The 22,451-nt window shown below is 35.6% G+C and overlaps 2 protein-coding genes across 4 annotated transcripts in view; both read right to left on the bottom strand.

Annotated features, from left to right (window-relative positions):
• Positions 1–95: 95 nt before the first annotated feature.
• On the bottom strand, positions 96–18,931 carry LOC127979053 (uncharacterized). Of its 2 annotated transcripts, none has more exons than XM_052584170.1 (8): positions 18,728–18,931; positions 12,829–12,891; positions 12,527–12,714; positions 9,348–9,519; positions 8,155–8,260; positions 7,837–7,876; positions 7,607–7,751; positions 96–361 (listed from the first exon to the last, which is right to left on the bottom strand). In XM_052584170.1, exons 2-8 carry the CDS (start codon positions 12,862–12,864, stop codon positions 128–130), a joined length of 921 nt encoding a protein of 306 aa, XP_052440130.1. In that variant the 5' UTR covers positions 12,865–12,891; positions 18,728–18,931; the 3' UTR covers positions 96–127. The 2 variants fall into 2 exon arrangements, with proteins under 2 accessions (XP_052440130.1, XP_052440131.1); XM_052584171.1 differs by lacking the exon at positions 96–361 and adding an exon at positions 4,812–5,530.
• Positions 18,932–19,391: 460 nt separating this feature from the next.
• The window catches only part of LOC127978900 (death-associated protein kinase 2-like), a 20,613-nt gene continuing 17,553 nt past the window's right edge, over positions 19,392–22,451 (bottom strand). For both annotated transcript variants that reach the window (XM_052583866.1, XM_052583865.1), the window contains exons 11-12: positions 22,207–22,293; positions 19,392–22,057 (exon numbers count right to left, since the gene is read on the bottom strand). In XM_052583866.1, coding sequence (XP_052439826.1) covers positions 21,977–22,057; positions 22,207–22,293 — 168 coding nt within the window. In that variant the 3' untranslated portion in view covers positions 19,392–21,976. The remainder of the gene's footprint in view (positions 22,058–22,206; positions 22,294–22,451) is intronic.

Below are 22,451 nucleotides of genomic sequence, written 5' to 3'. Positions count from 1 at the left end.
GTGGTCTGCATAAGCGAGCAAAAAACACCCTTGAATGAAATCAGACCATTTACTACATTAAATGAAAATGAGACGATGGATAGTTCATTTATAATGCAAATTAACATTTAATAATAAAGACACTTAGTTACAACATATAACATCTGTAAGTATCCAATGTTTCTAAATCCTGCAGCATTGGAGTGGCTCTGCACGCACCTCTGTAGATCACCTCTGTGTACCGGGAAAGGCAGAAAATGGTGGACGTTTTCTTTTGGGAAGAGAGCCGAAGGGAGAGGAGGGGACATTCTTTTCCCGCCTTGGCCACATCTGTCGCCATGCCAACAGTGTACTTAGTCTTTGGCTGGGTTATGAGGGGAGCCTGGAAAGTTTACAGTGGGCAGCAAGGTTTTGGGTTCTTATACCATACAGGAACACTCACAGAAGCACGCAAAAGCCTTTTTCTTTTTTAAATATGTGGCATGGATTAAAGCTAGACAAATCTCTCAGCAGATTAAATCAAGATTAAAGCAGGTCAAATCTTGCAACAGATGTACTGTCCCATCTAGTCATTTTGGATTCATCAAACAATACTGACTGTAGCTCAGACGACATAATCTGGTCTACTTAATCTGGTTGTGGAACAGATAAGAGAGTTAGATGAGCAGAGGTCGAGAGTAGGGTTGGGTACCGTTCACTTTTTAACCGGTACCCAACTTTACCTTTTTTTGGTACTTTACTCTGTGTATGATTACAAAAATATTTATTTAAGTGAAAAAAATAAATCAAAAAGTCTTAATCTCTACATTTTGAACAATTGGGCCCTACAAACGGTGGATCTACATCAGTGACGGAAGCTTCCCGGCAAGCGGATTCCCCGACACTTTCTCACCTGCTCTCTGTCGCTGTGACTCTTCAGTTCTCATTGGTTTACTGGCCTGCTGCTGATTTTATTTGAGAGCTAAACTGTCCGTTAAGCGCTCGCCTAAGCGGAAAATTTGCTGTTCCTGTCAGATCTCGCTTACTGAAGATCACATTGTGTTTGATGCCAAACCAACTCAACTCAATCAAAAAACAAAACCAAAAAAACCCACTAAGTATATATTTTTATGCGTTCTAAAGCAGAGCACATTTTTTTAAATTCTACTGAAAACATATAACTTCTTACATTTTTGGTCATAGACAATGTATTTTGAATATATACCTTACTGTCAAAATACAGTGGTAAATAAAAAAAAGTTTGGACTATAATGTTGACTATATAAGATTTTAATAATAACAAATGTTAGGAAAAGAAAGAAACATATCCTCTGAACGTTTTAATATTAAGATGTTACTGTTCCCTTCATTTTGTGTATGCTCATGTAGCTTACAGTTAAAGTCCTTCTCTTATTTTACTGTTGTTCGCAAAATTGCAATGTTACTTGGCAATATTTTAAAGATAATTTGGGTATTTTGCACAGTCTGTTATTGGAGTAGTGTCACCTGGGTGGGAGTTTTAACTCCTAATTCACTGGGTATAAAAAAATCATTTAGCAGATGCAGAGACATAGACTGAGGGAATCCCCCAGTGTCCCCACCCTCTGAATATTATGTATCATAACGTAACTACGTGCAAACCTTATTTGGCAGTTTTTACTAGCATTCGAATAACAATGGATAAGCCCGAAATGATAGAAGATTGGAGTATTGGAGATGAATTTATTTTACAAATAAAGTGTTTCTTATTTTTCATCTGTGAACCCTCTTTGAGTGTGTCCTATATATATAAAACACTTTATACACACACACACACACACACACACACACATACATATAAATACTGTGTGTACACATTTTATAATGAATATATAAATACACTATTTACTATGATTTAATATATATAAATATACACAAAACTATATCTATAATATAAATAAAAGAAATACATGTATTAGCATTGCTTATAATTGAATACCATGAATATTGCTTGTTAAAAATAAAAAGGTTTGACTGTTACACCAAAGCCTGCTTTATTAAATTATTTGATTATGTAAGTTAAAATAAATTCTCAAAAACTGCAATGTACTATGCTTGTGGACATTTAGTAAAAACATTCGGCTCTCAAAAAGCCATCCCTCCACCATTCACCATCACTATTCTGGCAGAAAACGAGTATATGACGTCTCTTTCTGTGAAATCCACTAGCTCTTCAACTTTAAATAGTGAAGCACCATTCTCTCTTTCTCTCCGAGTCTTTCTCTCTTGCTCGCTCTGTGGTTCACTGTCTCTGAGGAAGGACAGATTGCACTGTGGGCGGACTTCCACACAAGTGTTTCAACACTTCTTCTACCTCTCCCTCTTACTAACAATTTCTTTAATTTCATGCACACAAGCTTTCTTCCCTGTGTTGGTATAACAAATGTGTGGCATGGGATTAGTTCTGTTGTTTATTAGCAGTCAGATTTCAGCCCCTGCAGCACTCCTGACCAGATCAATAATGATGAATACTCTGTCTTCAGTGAGTTTTGGAGGGCTGCTTCTGTACTCGTATAATGCTGAGGTTACTGGAGCGGTCTGCTGCAAGCTATGCTAACAAATGCTAATAAGCGAGATGCCACTTCATAATCAGTGCCAGTTCAACAAGTACACTGACGACACTGACTGATCTAATAGGCTGATCTTGTTATTCATCATTCATTTGATCTCAGAAAATAATTAAATGAATACATAAATAAATATGTGCATATGTACATAAATACATACATACACACACATACATAACATTTTATGTTTTAAAATGATAAAACATAATCCCCCCCCCCCCGACTTTTTTACATCTCTAACTTTTGCTATATTTTCTTTTTTATAATTTCTTTCAATGTATTTGAAAATAACAAATAAATTATGTTTGAATTTTTGCCTTTTCACAATTACTTTCAATGTAATAAATAAATAAATGCAATTTCACTTTTTAAAGTTATATCCCACTTTTTTTAATGCCTTTTTTACATTCTCTAACTTGCTATTTTTGTTTTTCTTAATTACTTGTAGCTTTAAAACAACAAAAAACAAAAAACAAATTTTAGGTAAATAATAATAATAATTAGCTCACATACATCAGAAGATAAAAATTAGGGTTAAACTGTTTATTCAATAGATTTTTCTTTTTTTATATATAAAAAGAATACATTTCAGGAATTAGATTTAAAACAAACTCTTTTTTGATAAGTCTTCTGCTTATCAGATTTTTTTCCTGAGTAAAATGTCAAGGTCTCAAATTGTGCCAGAGATTTCAATATGTACTTAAATAAACATTTGTACATGCATTTGTTTTCAATGTAATTTAAGCATTTCATCCTATTTTAAGAGAAACATCTAAGTCAAAGTAGATATTAAACGAAACTCTCTGAGTGTCCTGATCTAAGAGCAAATAAGTTATTTTGTGATTTTACATAGCTATAGATTAAATGATCAGAGAAATAGACCTCATTTATGTGTTGTATGCATTTTGCATGAATCTGCATTACACTGAAGCTGGTAGTTACAATGATAGTGGGTGTTAGATGTGGCCATGACTCTACACTGAAATAGATGGATAGAAAGAGAGAGAATGAAAGAGAAAGAGAGAGGGAGCGTTGCTGTGGGTTACCACTCAATAGAGGAGGCTCTCTTCAGAGATGCTTTCTGCGGCAGACGGGAAAATGTGTTTTTCTTCGCGTGTTTATGACAGTAGGAGTTATAGTGAGGACTGTGTGTCTCTGTGTGTTTTTGCAGAGATAATGACCAGGTTCTGGAGGCTGAAGCCCACGAGGCCTGTCATTCAGCACAGATTGTGACACACTACACAACGTGAAGCCTAAAGGTGAATGTGTGTGTGTGTGTACAATTTTATTCATGAGTGTATTTCAAATTTTGGCTAAGTGAGATGCAGCATCAGTTAGATAGAAGTTAGGAAGTTATATTTTGTTTTTGTCACACTGTCAATAAACATTTACACACACACAGACACGCACGCACGCACGCGCACACACACACACACACACACACACACACACACACACACACACACACACACACACAGATAGATAGATAGACATAAATGTGGAGACAACTTTACCTAATATTTGCACCCTTACTTTAAAATCTCATTCACCTTTCCATTTCAAAACAGTCCAGATCCCAGTCTGTCAACAGGGGTGTGGGAGGGGCTCCTGCTGATATGTTTCACAGATGTTTGCTCCTGTAGTGGGATTGCCAAACCAGTGCAAAGGCGTTATAACCTCAAAAAAGGCCCTGTGCTCCACCCTACGGGCGCCTCTGTGGCTTTATGAGTCTCCCAACAGCTTGGAGTAAACAGTGCAGCAAATGGCCAACAGCGAGGGGAGACGCAGTTGTTGAAAAATGACTGCCAGTAAAAAATCCTAACAGCAATATTTCAAGAACAGGTGCCCGTTGCACTCGTTGGGTAATTCCCACTTTATTAAATGTATTTTATGGTACTTTGGTAAGAAGGAAAGATTGTAATGTGTAATGCTTAACGTTTATCTGTTAAGGTGTAAATGTAAAGGGTTGCAGAAAAGAGAAATATGCGAGTTAATAATGCGTGGGACAGAAAGAGCAACTGAAGGATACAAGGAAAACAGAGGGGACGGCTGAGAGTTAAAGATAATGGGAGGAGGAAACAGGCCAGACGATGAGATGACTCTGCCAGACTGTTTACTTTGCGGCTAATAATCATCACACACACACACACACACACACACACACGCACACACTTACACATGTTTGTTTTTGTGAAAAGTGGGGACATCCCATAGGTGTAATGGTTTTTATACTGTACAAACTGTATATTCTATCGCCCTTCACCAACCCTACCCCTAACCTTAACCCTCACAGGAAACTTTGTGCATTTTAACTTTCTCAAAAAAACTCATTCTGTATGATTTATAAGTGTTTTGAAAAATGGGGACATGGGTTATGTCCTCATAAGTCACCCTCTCCTTGTAATACCTGTGTCATACCCATGTCATTATACAAAGTTGTGTCCTGATATGTCACAAAAACATGCCCACAATGATACACATTTTCCTGCACTGTGGTGGTACCACAAAGAAAGAAAAGCTTTACTAAACATGATCATCATATTTATATTTGCTGCACAGCTTTCGCTACAAATAAGTTTAATAATAAGATAATGCCTTTTCTTAAAGATTAAAATCCCTTTTCAAAGCTAAAAATGTTGTACAATACAATCAAAAAGTTCCCTCTCAACAGTAAAGAATTAATACCTAAAGGCTAACAAAGTAAAAAAAAAACCCAGTCATGCTGCTTTGAGTTTTTGCCTGTGGTCTGTCCCTTCCCAAGCTCCTTCCTCCCTACGTGTGAATGGGACCAGATCAGGTTTCAAACAGCTGACTGGACCCATGTGTGATTGTTTGTGTGTGTGCATGCACATATAAGCATTTGGATCTGACAGAAAGAGAGAAAGAGAAAAACAGAGAGCGCTTCCAAGGAAGTCTAGTCACATGAAAGTCTGTCTGTGCTTCCCAGCTGATCATATGGTTGTGATCTATCAAAGACATAAACATAATGCAGAAGAACGTTTTAAACAAAACCTCAGACAGAAGCGTGTTACTTATATAACACGTATTTAGAGAAAACTGTAGACTGTACTATAAATCTGGTAATGTGGTTTTAAACAGCTATTTAAAAACAAGACGTTGCTATTTAAGCAAACGGTCCAGCTTGCTTTACAAAAAAACAGGCTGTCTCATAAAACTCCTCCCGTCTTTTGCAGGACTGTTTGTGTTGGAGCCTGCGGGCCTGGCATGAAAACAATATTCCCTAAAGTGGACGACTAATCACGAGTGCCAATTCTGTCGAAGCTCCCTTAAGATCTAAAAAAGCACATGTGTGATGTTTAGTGCCCATGATGTCATGGAAAGACTGGCAATTCAAACAGACCTTTGGCTGTGATGATAAGAGTTTAAATGATAACTCAGTAAATGTGATGAGTCTTGATCTTATAGGTTTATATTGGTTTGAAATGACACATGGGAAAGTTTACATGAAAACCTATTTCCTTGTCAGGGCAAAAATAAATAATAATAAAAAAAAAAGTTAATTGCATCTTTCATTCACAATTGTGACTTAATTTCCTCTAAATGCAAATAATAAAAATGCTAATATTTTATATGTGTCTGCAATGGGAAATTGAAAACATTAAATAAAAAAATTATATATATGTATATATACTCACATATACATAAAATGTAACATGTATATAACAAATGTGACAGTAAACACTATAAAAAATATATATTTCAAATAAAATCTGTTCTTTTGGACTTCAATCCATTATAGAAGCATGGGGGAAAAAGACTGAAGTAATGGCTACTGAAAATTCAGCTTTTTATATACTTTTTTATACAATTATTTTCAATTGTAATAATATTAAAAATATTACTGATATAACTATATTTTTTCTTCTGAATTGTAATGTAGTTAAAGCAAATTCAAATCTTTTAGGAATACTAAGTTAACATAATTGCTTTTTTATTTTTTACTTTGAAAAAGACTTGTAAAGATCTGACAGTCCATGAACATGACAAGCACTAATGTGAACAAACGAGGACTTTGTTTCACAAGCACTGCGATACTGACTCAAAAAAAAAATGTCATCTTCAGACCTATCATCACTCAAGCATAAAACCCTGCTTCCTCATGTGTCATAGTAGTGAACTGGGTCAAAGACAGTATTTTTGATTGCCATCCGTCCTTAAAACAACTACGAAAGGGGCTTTATTTCAATTTGTAATATTGCATCTCACTCTCCCAAGATCATGTTAACTAATGGTGCACAGTACTTTCTGATGGTTCAGTGAGTGTTTCTGAAACCATAGATCATGTCAATTAATTGAAAACTGAAGGGATAGTTCACCCTGAACGTTTTGGGGAACATAAAAGACAATATTTTGAGAAATGTCTCTGCTTTTTTGACCATATAACGGAAGTCAATGTTAACCAATACTGTTACCAACATTCTTCAAAATATCTTTTGTGTTCTACTGTAGAAAGGCTGTCTCTTAAACACAAAAAGGCATGAAACTGCTGGAACCTTTCTGAATTTATTTAAAGAAATGATTATGGCTTTGATAAGACGTCAAACCTGCAGACTCTGCCGCACTTTCTGAGACATTTTAGCTGACTACTAAGTGAGTCAGTGTTTGCCAGGCTCCTATGATTCATGAAAAGCTGGAATCTGATTCTCAGCACAAACCAAGCTGTGGAATTTCACCCAGGAGCTAAGCGAAAGTACAGAGCGAGTATTATTAGTTTGAGAGCTAATAATAAAGGCAGTAACTGGAATTTTACAGAGAACAAGTGGAGAAGGGAGAACAGGGTTTTTGCTTAATTTTCCAGTTTCCTGTTCAGCAGGATTGTCTCACTCTGCCCTCTGTTGGACTGGAATGGGACTATTGTCCAGTTTTACTACACTGTCCCCTCTCACCTGAACTAAAAGGAGCATTATGCCATATGCAAGTGGTATCTCTTCTTAAGACAGATTAAAATAACAGCCAAACAGAAATGAAACTGGTCATATGACACAGTAAGCTCAGGAGTGGACAGGAAGCTGGGCGCCTACCTTGCTTTTAGCAGTCATCTTGCGCAGGAAGCTCAGTGTACGCTCCAGACGATTTCCTGAGGCGTCCTCTTTGTTTTTGTGCCCCTCAGCCTTTATTTGCCCTCTATCTATGTCCCAATCCGGAGAAGCAAACTCGCTGTCTATACTGTATCAGAAATTAAAAGTATGGATATTTACAATTGAATATATTAGGATATTAATGATTCAAACAAGCCAGGACCGAGACACACCTGTGAGATGATCCTCCAATCTGGTGGTACGAAACACTCTCTAGATCACACCGAACAAGACAAGAAAAAGGTTCTGATTTGAGGAAACAGAACTTGGACTGTTCATGAAGTAATGTTGTCTTAATATCGGTTTCAGTTTCAGAGCCAAATAGAAACATAGTGGACACAAAATATTTGAAAACTTATGTTTAGGGAGGAAACTGTAAAATAAAATGAATATAAAAAAGTGAGGGGAAGAACCACATAGGAAACATGAATGAATGTTTCATTTGAATTAATTTGTAAACAAGCTGGAAACCCCAAACACACTCAACTGACCATGGCAGTAGGAACGTGGGCGAGGGGCGGAGCTTCTGGGCATCTGCTGCATCATACACAGGCTGGGGGCGGAGACACTGCAGCCATGCATCTGATTGGATTGCACCTGAGGGAGAAATTTACAAAGCAGTTATCTGATTAACTCAATATTTAATTTACACTACTGTTCAAAAATTTAGGGCCAGTATATTTTTTTCATGTTTTTGAAAGATGTACAGAAATACAGTTAAAAACAGCTGTATTATGAAATATAACTTTTATATTTTAATAATCATTGTTAAGAATAATTAGTAATTTATTTCTGTGATGTGTGTGTGAAGCTGAATTTTCAAGCAATTTATTTGAAATTATCTGAAATTATTTGACATTGTACATTGTTACAAAAAAGTGCCACTTTTTAATAATTTAATGCACCATTGCAGAATTTAAGTATAAAATTTTGTCTAAATATATTATATACTCCACTTTAAGTAAATGTTCAGTATTGTGTGGTTTGCATAGGTAGAGTTATTTTTCTGAACATAAAGTACATTTCACATTTCTATTGAATAAGTTACAAAAATAGAAGCTGAAACTCTTCATTTTGTTGTTTTTCCACTTATCAGTGAATAAACTTGCTGCTCTATCTTGATCTCTTGATCTTGATCTGTCTGAAAGACAGCTTGAAATAAGATTGTGTTACTGAATGACAATAATAACCCGCAACGAACTGTTGCACACTGTAACATGAATAAAACTTGTATCGATGTTATTGGTTACTTCAGTAACAAAAGCTTACTTCAAGCTGCTTTGAAGGACAAGTGGCTCACTATCCAATCAGAGTAGATCACTGTTAAGCCCGCCCCCATGAGAGATTTGTGTCAAAACACCAAACGGAAAACTGTGAAGCGTAAGCGAAATCTGTGGCAATGCATTCAGAATCTACGATTAGCGAAAACGAATATTTGAAAAACATGAACAAAGAATGAACCATTTGAAGAGCCTATTAAATTTGTGCGGCGGAGTTAATTTTTTTCATTTTCATTGTGCTTTTCTTCTTTTGTAATGGCATATTTTTGATAGTTTCTGAAAAAGTTACGTTCAGTTTTATAGTTACGTTCATTTTTTTTTCATAGCTTAAAAGGTGGCTACTAACTGTAAGTATACAGAACATAGTAATGCAGCTCACAGAAGCTCTGTGTGCGTGTTCTAACCTCCAGCGCTGATTGATGATGTTCCTGATGCTCTGCTCCAACTTCCTCCTCGGTAAGTGACGTCAGGGAAGCTTGAGTGACAGACCTGCGGGCTTCTCGAGCTCTTTTTGACCTCAATGCACCGTTTAGCACTAAGGACATCTCATCCGGATCCAGATCTTCAAGACTGACACTGAGAATAAAGATTTAATTCACATACATTGTTAATGCATAACATGATCCAACAATGTAAGTAACTGAAGGTCAGACTTGTGTTTTGTCCTGTTGTCTGATCACTATAATTATAAAGTACCACAAATTACAAGTTCCATAGAACATCTGCAATAATATAAACAAACCTACACATATGTAAACAGAAATATATACAAAATCGTAATATTAGACATATAAAAATGTCAATCTCACTCTTTCATCTACCGTTGGATGATTTTAAGTTGACATCTTTAACGCTAACCTTAAAATGACCCACGCTGCAGTGTAATGTTAGATCCTTACTAGAGAGACCTATGTAATTCTGTGTGTGTTGTTATCTGTGCGTGTGTTTCTCTCCGTCTCCTCACTGAGTACATTGGCACTGGCTGGTGGTGATCTCACAATAATAGTCCACAGAGGGACACAGTAGAAGCCCTATATCAGGACAGCCATGGACGAATGTGAGTGAAAGAGAAAGAGTAATAAAGCACAATTTGGAATAAGAATAAATGCACATACCAGGAAGCTTTTATAAACGTGCATATGCATTTTGTTATAAATTAACATGGTCCATTAGTTCATTTATATATAGTATACAATTCTGATGCAACTAGTGCATCCTAAAAGACTACTGCAAAAAATAAATAATTATTAAACAAAAACTACAATAAAATGGTTAAAAAATGTAGGATCACTAAGATTTTGTTTTTGAAAAATGTATACTTTAGCTCAACAAGGATGCATTAGACTGTACAAAATATACTAAAGAGATTCATACTTTTACAAATTACTTGTGTCTCAAATAAATGCGTTTTTTTCTATTCATTAAAAAGTCCTAAAAATGCTTCAGGTTTTCCACAAAAGTTATCATTTTTGGGTGGAAGAAAAAACTGTTTTTCGACACTGATAATAATGTGAAATGTCACTTGAGCAACACATCAGCATATTAGAATTATTTCTGAAGGATCATGCAACACTGAAGACTAGAGTAATGGCTGCTGAAAATTCAGCTCTACCATCACAATTATTTACTTTAAAATATATTAAAATAGAAAAGAGTTATTTATTAAAAATAATATGTAAATATGTAAAAATAAATTATTATTAAAATATATTAAATTACTATTTTTAATTATAAAAATTACAGGTGCATCAAAATTCAAAAAGTGAACTTTCCTTTATTCTAGAATCATTACATGTAATATAAAACATTAGGTAAAACATGATTAGAGCTTACAGCTAATGAAAGTCTAAAATCCAGTTTCTCAAAATATTAGAATATTAACATTTGAGTTTCATTAAATTATCATCCTACAATATAAATTCCAGGTATGTCTTGTTTTTTGAAACTTTAATAATGGGGAAGATTTCTGACTTGGCAATGGTCCATAAGACAATCACTGACACCCTCCACAAAGAGGGTAAATCACAGAAGGTCATTACTGAAAAGTTTACTGGAAGGAAGAAATTGGGTAGGAAAAGGTGTACAAGCGACAGTGATGACCGCAAGCTTGAATATACTGTTAAGCAAAGCTGATTCAAACACTTGGTAGAGCTTCACAAGGAGTGGACTGAAGCTGGAGTCCATGCTGAGACGTCTTCAGGAAAAGGGCTACCAAGCCACTTCTGAAACAGAAACAACGTCAGAAGCATCTTACCTGGGCTAAGGAGAAAAAGAACTGGACTGTTGCTCAGTAGTCTCAGCCATGGTCTAAACGTCTGATGCATATGGGACACAAAAGTGGAAACACTTCAGGAGTGTCAAAGTCGTCATCAGATTGGTTGAATTCTACAGGATTTCCGAGAAACGTGTGTCGCATTCTTTAACATTCCGCCTGGAAATAAAGATGTCGTGGTGCCAAACCCCCTCACAAAAGAAGAAAGCCGTAGTGTTTACAACTGTGAAGACGAGTTTCAAAAGTATGTGAAATATTGAAAATTTGCGGCATAGAATATTTAAAATATATCAGAGAGTTTTAAACACTGAATTGCTATTGTGGCGACCTTTTCACACCCCTAAACGTGACACTGAATGATACTTGATTGGTTGTTTGACATATCGGTCAAGTAACCACATGGTTTCCTTAGCCAAAGAAAACTGCCATGAATTCCAGACCTTCAAGCCGTCATTCTGAAGGTCTGGCTACTGCTCAGTGGTCTAAAGTCATCTTTTTAGATAAAAGTAAATTTTGCATTTCATTTGGAAATCAAGGTCTGGAGTCTGGAGGAAGACTGGAGAGGCACAGAATCCAAGTTGCTTGAAGTCCACTGGGAAGTTTCTGAAGTCAGTGATGATTCGGGTGCCGTGACGTCAATGCAGCCGTCTACCAGAAGATTTCTGAGCACTTAATGCTTCCATCAGCTGACAAGCTTCTGATTGCTGGTTTCTTTTCCAGCAGCACTTTAGCACCTGCCCACAGAGCCAAAACCACTTCCAAGTGGTCTGCTGACCATGATATTACTGTGCTTGATTGGCCAGCCAACATGCCTGACCTGAACCCCATATGGAATCTATGGGATATTTTTAAGAGGAAGGTGAAAAACAGTTGAGCTAAAGGCTCAATAGTGTCTCAGCAGTGCCACAGGCTAATCGCTACCATGCCACACATCACTGATGCTGGAATTTTGTGCTAAATGAGCCCTGACCAAGTTTTGCATGCATTAATGAACATACTTTAAAGAACTTATACTTTTATGTTTTGCCAATTGCAAAAAAAAAAAAAGATCTTAGGAAATATTTTAATATTCTGAGATACTGGATTTTTGACTTTCATGTACTGTAAGCTCTAATCATCAAAATAAAAAAAGATAAAAACTTGATATCTCGAATATATGAAAGTTTCACTTTTTGAAATGTTACAAAAAATTTACTTTTTTACAATATTCAATTTTTTTGAGATGCACCTGTATATCTGAAACTACACACAAATTATATTAAGTTTATTCATCATGATAATACATGTCAGCACAGATGAATAATTTTTTACCTGCGTGTGTCATTGGGTGGATATCCCTGTGCAACAGCTCCAGGTTCCCAGCTGTGTCTCCTCCAGGGGTCGAGCTGAGTCAGGTGACGAGTGGCAGGGGAGCGTAAGGTCACGAACGGTGGAGAGCAGTAAGGAGGTGAGAATGAGGAACAGACAGGACGAGGAGAGGGAGGAGGAGTGCTCGACATCTGTGTGTAATGAGTGAAAGTAAGAACAAAAAAATGATGCTAAATTATTGGCACATAATTGGTACACATGGATCTTTACTCAGAGAGACACATACTGTATTCACAAATACATACCGTGTCCATAAGGTCAGGAAAATCCTCAGGGCCCATAATCAGATTATAGCTTCACTGCTCCCCCTACAGATCAAAATATGACATTACAATTTCTGAAAATTTTTTTTGGATAAATGGTTCAAAAAAAATGTAATCATAATAAAAAGTTATATCCATTACATCGGTTACATATCCAAACCACCACTAAAGCATGGCTAAAGTCAAAATTATGTGTATATACTGTAACTATTCATCTGATTTTATACACAAATTGTAAATGCCCAAGAAATGGTGCTGTATCCAAAAACACAGGTTGGTTGATTATGCCATTGGATAGTATATGTTTTACTTCTAAAATATGTATATTGTTCAATTACTTTAATGAACTAGTTTTTTTGTTTGTAGTTAATAGTATACTTAAAGTTTTCAAAACTGTAGCATGACTACTTCATATTTTTTTTAACTTTTCAGTTTCAAAGTAGCTTCCCCAACACTGATATCAGTGTACTACATTGTTGCTTTGGTTTGCTGATTAGTTTTTAACACATTGTTATCCAGTTTCTAAGGTGTGTTAGATACTAGGTGGCTGCTTTCAAGCAAAAAGTCAAAAGAGCCACCCTTAAGTCACTAGATATGACTTGGGTCTACCCTACTGTGTAACTCTATGCAGTTTTATCTGGTGTGTTTCATGAGTCTTTTTTTTTTGCAGTGTAAATAAGCATGGTATCTGATCTCATATCACAGTTCAGTTTATAACTGCAATAAAAGTCCAGCACATGAGAAAATTCACCCCATTGTAAAAGCAAGGCTATTTCACAATTCATAAAAACAAATGAAGGAGTTTATGGGAAGTGCGTGATGGGCTGGGAAGAGCTTTGGAGAATGTTTTCACTCCAAGACCGTTTATCTCTAATTTTACCTCCCTCTTGCTTTCTTCCCCTCGGTCTCTATGGTTATCATTTATTACATAACACTGTTTTGAAATCGTCTGGAGTGGTTCTGCTTCAATCCTTTTCTTTATGTCTGTTCTACTAGGAATGCATTGTGAACCACACATATAAAACCATTTCCTCTCAAGTAAAATAGCTTCTGTCTCTCTATCCCTGTTTGCAGCAAACATTAAAAGCAAGTAATGCTCTGCAAATAATTTGTCCATGAGTGCACACATCACAAAGACGCAGTCTGCCAACAGGCTGAGATAAGGCTGCCACCACCTGTTCCACACCTTTGTGTGCAAGCATGTACAATGAGAGAAAGTGAACGAACTGTAGAAACGAGGACGTAGAGGCTGGGACTGTATCGATCGAAGAGGTCAAAGTTCATTGTTTTGTTTCCGAACAACAAAACTGTTATTGCACTATATATAATGCTTATGAAATATGAATATTTGTTCTTAAACACAGCATGTCTTTTATTCAAACTCACGTTGTTCTAAACCAAAGGGCTGTATTTGACAAACTTCAAAAAAGAAACAAAAGCATTATAAAAGGATCTTAAAAGTGGTCCATACAACTTGTGGATTATATTAAAGTCATAATTTACTGACAATCTTCTGGGCAGTTCCACTGAAACTGGAACACTGAGTCAAAAAGTTCAACTCATGAACCAAATCAAGTCGTTTCATGAACGAATCATATGTATTTTGCGAAATAGATCAACTGATTCGTTGAATAAATAAGTGATCTGATTCAAAAGATCTGATTCAAGGCAACAGAAGAAAATGTTAGTGGAAATTCTGGTTTATCCAGGATGCCGAAAGGTTTTTTTTTTTCAGAACACGAGTTGCAAGTATGCAGGGATAAAATCTATATATAATTACACCTGTCATAGGAACAAATACACATTTATTAATAAAAATAATGGAAAATACAGTTTTGATATTTTGGCTGCAAAATTTTGACCTTTGGCAGGTGTGGCATTATTTTGGTCTCTGTGTACATCTGCTCGACACAGATGTCATAGCTTTTAAAATTCCACAAGATCATCACAAGATTACTGATGATACAATAATCACATTACGTCACCATGAAGGCAGTCAGCGCTTTTTTCCTCTAGACACATGAGAACAGCAACTTTCTTTCTTTTATACACCCTCCGACCCCCCCCCTTTTTTAGTCTTTCACTCCTCCACCACTCCCGGGCCTCTTTTACAGTCCTCTCTGTGATACATTTACTCTTTCACCCCTCTTCCACCAACTCTTACACCACCCTAACTTTAGAGTCTAGCCCCAAACAATGGATAGATCAAATTACCTCCTGATTCATTGCTCAACAGAGGTTTTCTACACTGCTAACCCTGCAGTGGCATGGCTGAAAGAATAATTACTGTTTTCAGACAGGTTTCCTGAACACTTCAGTCCAGCTGCTATTGGTCAAATAAACAAATAGTCTGCCTCAAATACCACTCATGCCCATGTTGCGGAGATGGTTGAATGCTTTTAGCTTATATTGCTTAACCTTATATACTTAGATGTAATAAGGGTTGTGGGGATTTGATGACAAAAAATATTTGCCTATATTATATAATTTTTAATTACACTGAACAAAATTATAAACGCAACACTTTTGTTTTTGCCCCCATTTTTCATGAGCTGATCTCAAAGATCTAAGACTTTTTCTATGTACACGAAAGGCCTATTTCTCTCAAATATTGTTCACAAATCGGTTTAAATCTGTGTTAGTGAGCACTTCTCCTTTGCCGAGATAATGCATCCACCTCACAGGTGTGGCATATCAAGCTGCTGATTAGACAGCATGATTATTGCACAGGTGTGCCTTAGGCACTTTTTTTTTCTCTAAAAACACTTTTTTTAATGCGTAGCTTAGGCCTATTTTAACCATGCAGCAAACCTTTTTAAATATTTTGATAAATTCCTGAAGAAAAAAAAAAAAACTTTTTTTTTTGGCGTTGCTCTTCAGGCATCCCGAGTTTGAGTCCCATCTCATGGAACTTTCCCACCTCCACCCCCCACATTTTGCTTCCTGTCATTATACTATCCTATCAAAATAAAGGCAGAAAATGCCAAAAATAAATATGTAAAAAAACATACAAAAAAAAAAATAATAATAATAATTATTATTATTATTATAAGAATAAGATGCATTATTTCATGTTAGTAGTATTGTTGACAAATGACCTTAAGTTCAAAAGTAAGAAACCTACATAATATATACATACATAATAAAACCTGCATCTAGTAAAACAAAGCATGTATTGTTCATTACTCTCTAAGAATCACGCAACATTTTGTTGTGATGGCTGAAAGGCAACAACTTTCTTTCCAAGCTTTCTTTTAAATGTCCTGTGATTTTCTTACAGCCTATCTTTTGATATTCCCCTCCCTTCTTTCATAATCTACTGATGTCATGTTCACACTGGGTCCCTCTCCCAAAGAGTAAACATGCCGGACAATAGGAGAAAGTACAGTCTACAATGACTAAAGTACAGGTCGGCAGCTGCATACAAGTGTGTATACTTACGCATGTGTTCGAGTGTGTGGTGATTGCAGGTGCATCACTGGCACACTGTATTCAGTTCATGACTCACCCGAAGGTTGTCACCATTAGCAACTGGATTAGCACCCGAAACAGAGGAAAAGCACTTTTGACATTTCAGTGGAGCCTCTGAATTGTACTGAAGAATTAATTTTGTGATCTGGGGCATCAAAGAAGCCAATGAACCTTACATTTTAAAGTGACAGTTCACCAGGAAAATCCAAACTGTAATTTTGTACTCACTCATCTTGTTTCAAATCTTTATGACTTATTTCTTCTAACAGAAATATATTTTTAAGAATGTTCACACTGCTTTATTTTAAAGGGATAGTCCACCCAAAATGACATTTCTCTCATACATTCACCCTCATGTCATTGCAAACCTCTATTGTTTATATCAAAGATAAAGTATTAATTAAAGGGATAGTCCAGCAAAATATAAAAATTCTAACCCTTGTATCATTCCAAACCCGTATGACTTGCTTTCTTCTGTGGAACACGGAAGATATGAAGAAGAATGTTGGTAATCAAGCAGTTGCAGGTTTTGTTTAGTTTCGTTTAAATAAAAGTCAATGGGATCAAGCTGTTTGGTCACCAACGATCTTTAAAATATCTTCTTGTGTGTTCCACAGAAAAAAGAAAAATTGTACAATTTTGGAAAGACGTGAGGGTTAAATGAATTAACAGAATTTTCATTTTTGGGTAGAATATGTCCTTTTAAATAAACATTTAATCTTTAATATAAACAACGTCGCAAAAATAGTTTAGAAGAACCCTGTTTCTTTCATTTTCCTTCTGCCCTCTCATTTCCAAGATGTTTACCCCCCTCACCACCTTGTGTGCTGTCAGTCACCAAAGTGACTATAAACATGCCCTTCACCCCCTCCCATTTGTCACCCCAATTCTATTTATCCCCTCTTCCTTTTCTTATTCGCTGTGAAGAAGGCCGCATGTATTCTCAGAGGGGGGTTCTGAGTAACACAGGACTCTTTTGCATGCTGAGCAGCTCATACTAATGACTAGATCTCTGTTTGCTGAGGTTAAGAGGTTTCCTGTCACGGCAGACTTTGATCAACTCAAGATTAACCGATTAAAAGCACTTCAAGTTCTCTAATATATACAGTAGATAATGTTTGAATAATCATTGTAAAATCATTAGACCAAGAATTTCTAAAAGGTCAAAAGCTCAAAAGCAATTACACTTGAATGCAGGGAATGACCTCGCTTCAAATGCCTCTCTGTGAGAAATCAATGCATTTGCAATCAGATCAATTGTTCCTCAGAATCTCAGGTCTGATCTCTAGATCAGCAAAATTAAATGGAAGTGATTTAAAGTTACAGAGAAAGCATTCCCATCATAATTGCAGCATGAAATAACGAGAGGTTCCTTGTTTACGACACATTGACTTTTATGGTACTTCCCCCCACGTAATGACACAGTTAACAACAACAACTGTGCTGTTAACACACTTCAGACTCAGGCCACACACATTCACTGGGTTTGCTGACCTATGATAAATATTTTCCTATTTTCTTATTGCCAAATATGCCATTTTATTGCTATAGTATCAGTATTTTTTTTAATTAAAAATAAATTGTAATAATAATAGTATTTTTAATAAATACAAATATTTAAATTATTACAATATAAAATAACATTTATTTAAAAATAATTTAGTATTTTTATAGGCTATATATATGAACACTGATTTAAGATGCCTATGTATTATTTAATGCTTTATAAACTGACCCATGTTTGTCTCTTTGATGTTTTACATTCATCTGTCACTTTCGCCATCTCCACCGCAAAAAAAGATCCTGATCCTACTTAGTATGATCTTTTCTGTGTCCGTTTCACCCCTCACCTCTGCTTTCCCTGGTTCAATCCTCTTTGCTCATTCTCTCTCCATGAAGTCATGTTTTTAAACAGAACTCTATAGGTAAGAAAAGCAGCAGGCCCTCACAAAAGGTCTCAGGTAGCACAGGGGCCCCTGGAGATTACAGATATAGGGCCAGACACAAAGAGCTTTCTTTCGCACACTCGGTTACACATTCTCAACATCCAAACAGCATTTCCTGCTCCTAATCCTTTTCTTTACTCTTAACTGCTGTCTTTGTTTACAGAATGAATACAGAACCGGTAACGCGCACAAAAGAACACTATTAAGTATTTAATAACATAAGGAATAAATAAACATTTTAAAATTTTACATTTTTGAAAGACTTTGAAAAAAAAAAACAGTGTATAATGGCAGCAAATGTACATTTTCTTGTCCGTTTATTGACATTAAAGAGTCCTTGGACAAAGTAATGGCACTTTTTTTTTTAAACGTTAAACGGTCTTTTTTTCTTTTCATATCCCATACAGTCTCAATGCCTGTTCCCACTTAATTAAAACAGTGTTTAATTACTTTTAGTAACTTACCTGTCCGTTGTGTGTTATGTTTATATTATATCCTAATGTTTTTTCTGTTAATTTCATCCAAACAAACGCTCCTCGAAGTTGACTTTGTCTTCAAAAACATAAAAAATCCTCTTGGTGTGTTCATCTTATCTAGACCAGATGGTTTCCGAGACGTTCCCACTCATGACGTTACCGGACGAACTCCGGTAAAGTACATCATAATGCGCTCGTACACCGGGAATTACTGCGCTCGCTCTCGCGGCCTCTGCTGTGACCAGCGCCGTCGCCACGCCCACATTGGTGACGACACCACAGGCTCAGGTGTTCTTCTATGGGACTGCATTTATGGCCATATAATATAGACAACACACTCCACGTGTACATTTAAGACAATGAAGGAAGGTTAGGTCTTGCTAATGGGGTTAATAAAGATATCTATTTGATACCTTGTCGATAATAGATCTTATGTCAGGGTTCCTATACACTGTTTGACTGATTAATTTTCCTACCTTTTTCAAACAATTGTGAAGAGCTACATACGTTTCTTATTGTTGGTGTTTTATCAATTTAATAATTGATCTTCCTGCTCTGGACATCACACTTCTGAAATTCCCTGATATTTCCAGGTTTTTCCGTGATAATTGAAAACCAGAATTATGTGTTAAAACAAATTTGATCAGACATATTTAAAGGACAAACTGCTTTTAATTTACACCAAGCAGTATCAAACAAACCAAGGGCATGCATTAAACTAACAAACTGTATAGGAAAAACTGCATGCACCAAATTGTTTATTTTCTTATCGTAACTAAGACAATAGTATATAGTAATAGTTTCAAATAATATAAAAAAACAAGTATGCACCAAATCATTGTTCACAAATACACAGATGCAAATGAAACACACAAATACTGCATAAGACGACTTGATAAACAGACTTGTTCAGAAGACATCTCACTCACTAATCTGAAATGCTGCATTTTAAAAAAACGAATAAACATAAAAAAACAACAACAAATGGTACTGATACAAAAAGTGGTCTGTTGACATATATGATACATTAAATTGCGATAGACCTACATCATATTAAAGGAATTACAACCCTCAGGCAAATGTTACATAACTGAAGACACAGCAACATTCTTGCAAGTCAGGTATAGTTTACAAAATATATCATGACAATGATATATATTATTAATCTGTGCGATATTCATATTACAAGTTCTATAGGCCAGAGTGTAAAATGTTGTAATGTTTGAATAATGGAAGACTAAGCAGTGACTTTAAATCTACAAGGAAGACCAGTATACTTTGAAAAGACTCATTTAACTATATATAGTTTCTTGAAACTCTGAAAGTAAAGGCAACAATTAGTGTCTAGAATAATTGACGCAGTATTTCATAAAGCTCAACACTGCATGACACCATTCAAGTACATTTAAAGTGTCTCTTCACATTAAATCTCTGTTGATTAAACTCGATGAGGAAAGTCAATACGTTGTAAAACAGTTAACTGCTTTACATGTCAAACACGATTTATAACAGCCGTATATATATCTGTCATAAATGCATACCATTGATGTTCAGAGATGTCCATAATGAAGAAGATGGATACTAGATATTAAACGTGCACTCTTTTAATATTTTCAACTATTATTTAGAGATACAGAGATAGATGCAATCTCACTATGGTATCAATAAAGGGAATAAGGTTTGGTCTCTGGAAGTCTAATTTAGGACAGAAAATGTATTGGTCTAGATCAGTTTTTGAGAAAATATGTATTTTAAGGCATCAGCCCGAAAGCCCTCCCTTATAATTTGGCTTGCTTGTTTTCCTTTTAGTACATTCAACTATGACCCCTGTTTACACCTGGTTTTAAGATCCGTCTCGGCTGATTTAATCACATGTTGTCAGTACTAAATGGGGTTCAAAATGTTTCATGATCGGTTGACTCAAAACACATTCAGAGGTAGTCAGAAATGCATGTGACCATGTTGCATCTGTAGTGTAATGTAAAAAGACTGCATACTCAGTGTATTTCTAAATAATCTGCATTTGAACATTTCTAACTAACAAAGTGATGCATATTGTCAGAGACCTTCCTTTGAACTCTCATTACAAGCTGCTAAAATGTTTTTGAGCTAGATGTTAGTACCAAGTATAAACAGGGCTTTAATATATTAGAATACACTTTTTATTCAAACTAGTGTTGAGCAATGATTAATCACATTAAAATTAAAAGTTTTTATATAACATATCTGTGTGTACTGTATAATTATTACGTATATTATATAAAGACACATACAGTATATATTTAGAAAATGTATTTACATGTATATATTTATATTCAAATAATTTCTATTGTATATAAATATATTTAACATATAATCAAAAATTTTTCTTAACTATATACATGCCTGTGTGTATTTATATATACATAATAAATATACACAGTATGCACACATATATTATGAACACAAAAATGTTTATTTTGGATGTGATTAAGCGTTGCCCAGCACTAGCTTAAACAATACTGTTTAAAAACTTTAGGGTTGGTAAAATGTTTTAATTTCTCTAATCTTTCATCATCCATTACTCCACGCTTCATCGTCACATGGTCCTTCAGAATTTATTCTAATATGCTGATTTGTTGCTCATTAAACATCAATATTGAATATTGAAAACAGTTGTGTACTATTTTTGTAGAAAGAATTGCATTCATTTTAAATAGACTTTTGTTACAATAGAAATGTCCTTACTATCAATTCTGAATCTGATGCATCCTTGCTGAATAAAAGTATTAATTTCTTTAAAAGAAAAGCCTGCCCAAACTTTTGAACAGTAGTGTATATAGCATGTATATATCCTACTGAAATATGACCGGAGGAAAAAAAAAACTATTTGTTTAAGGAAATGTTGTAGGAACATCCTTCAAGATCCTGTCAACAGTACTTCAGGTAGAAGCATCACACTCATACTATCAGAGGTAGAACTCGATGAACACACTTGCATATTAGCATAGAAACCACAATGATCTCTTGGCCCCATTCCTCTTTCAGATGTGGTCATCCACTGTAACTGGATACGCAGCTGGTGGTTGGGTAATTGCATGCACTGAGGTTCAAGGCCTTTGAATAGGGAAAGAAAGCCTGTGGATTGCGGCTTGTTTCTCCCCCTGTTAGCAGTACAAAGTACTGCAGGTTGAATGAGCGCTGCTGCTTCGTTACAGGGAGATGCTTGTGGTTTGTGACTCCCTCTACCGATAACATTTATGAACTGCTACTCAGACGTCTGCGTAAGAGAGAAGCAGGTTTTGTGCCTGTGTCCTCTTGATCACTCTCACAGTCTCTCTGATTTTGAAAAAAAAAGGAAAGTAAAGAACCATTGCATTATTTTTTTATATTTAAGCACCTTATCTATGTCCTTCTCAATACAGTAATTAGAAATAATCTTTTAAAATAAAGCTTTTAAAATAGTGTTTTTCAAGAGATTTTTTTACCAGTTCTTGTTGCTCCGGACCGTGGGCCTTACACAGTAACTGCAGTCGACAAAACCGATTACAAGCCGAAACCATGTTAAACGACATCTGTGTGGCGAGAAGAACAACTAGCTAGGTAATAGTTCAGAAATATCACAGCTTATCTGTACAAAATATTCATCACAATCCAGACAGAAAAAAAAGCATCAAAAAGGGCATCATGACAGAGTTACATAATGACTCAGCAGGTGTCTCTCTTTACTCAT

The sequence above is a fragment of the Carassius gibelio genome, chromosome B19 (assembly GCF_023724105.1).
Source record: "Carassius gibelio isolate Cgi1373 ecotype wild population from Czech Republic chromosome B19, carGib1.2-hapl.c, whole genome shotgun sequence".
Taxonomy (NCBI): domain Eukaryota; kingdom Metazoa; phylum Chordata; class Actinopteri; order Cypriniformes; family Cyprinidae; genus Carassius; species Carassius gibelio.
The sequence above is the reverse complement of the archived record's forward strand: the minus strand, read 5'-3'. Positions and strand labels throughout refer to the sequence as shown.

Excerpts from the sequence above, each read along its gene's own strand:
- LOC127979053 (XM_052584170.1), bottom strand. The coding sequence starts at position 12,864 with ATGGGCCCTGAGGATTTTCCTGACCTTATGGACACG. Across the intron at positions 7,877-8,154 it reads CCCACGTTCCTACTGCCATG|AGAGTGTTTCGTACCACCAG; the intron begins GTCAGTTGAGTG and ends GGTGTGATCTAG. Across the intron at positions 362-7,606 it reads AGATGACTGCTAAAAGCAAG|GCTCCCCTCATAACCCAGCC; the intron begins GTAGGCGCCCAG and ends TAAACTTTCCAG.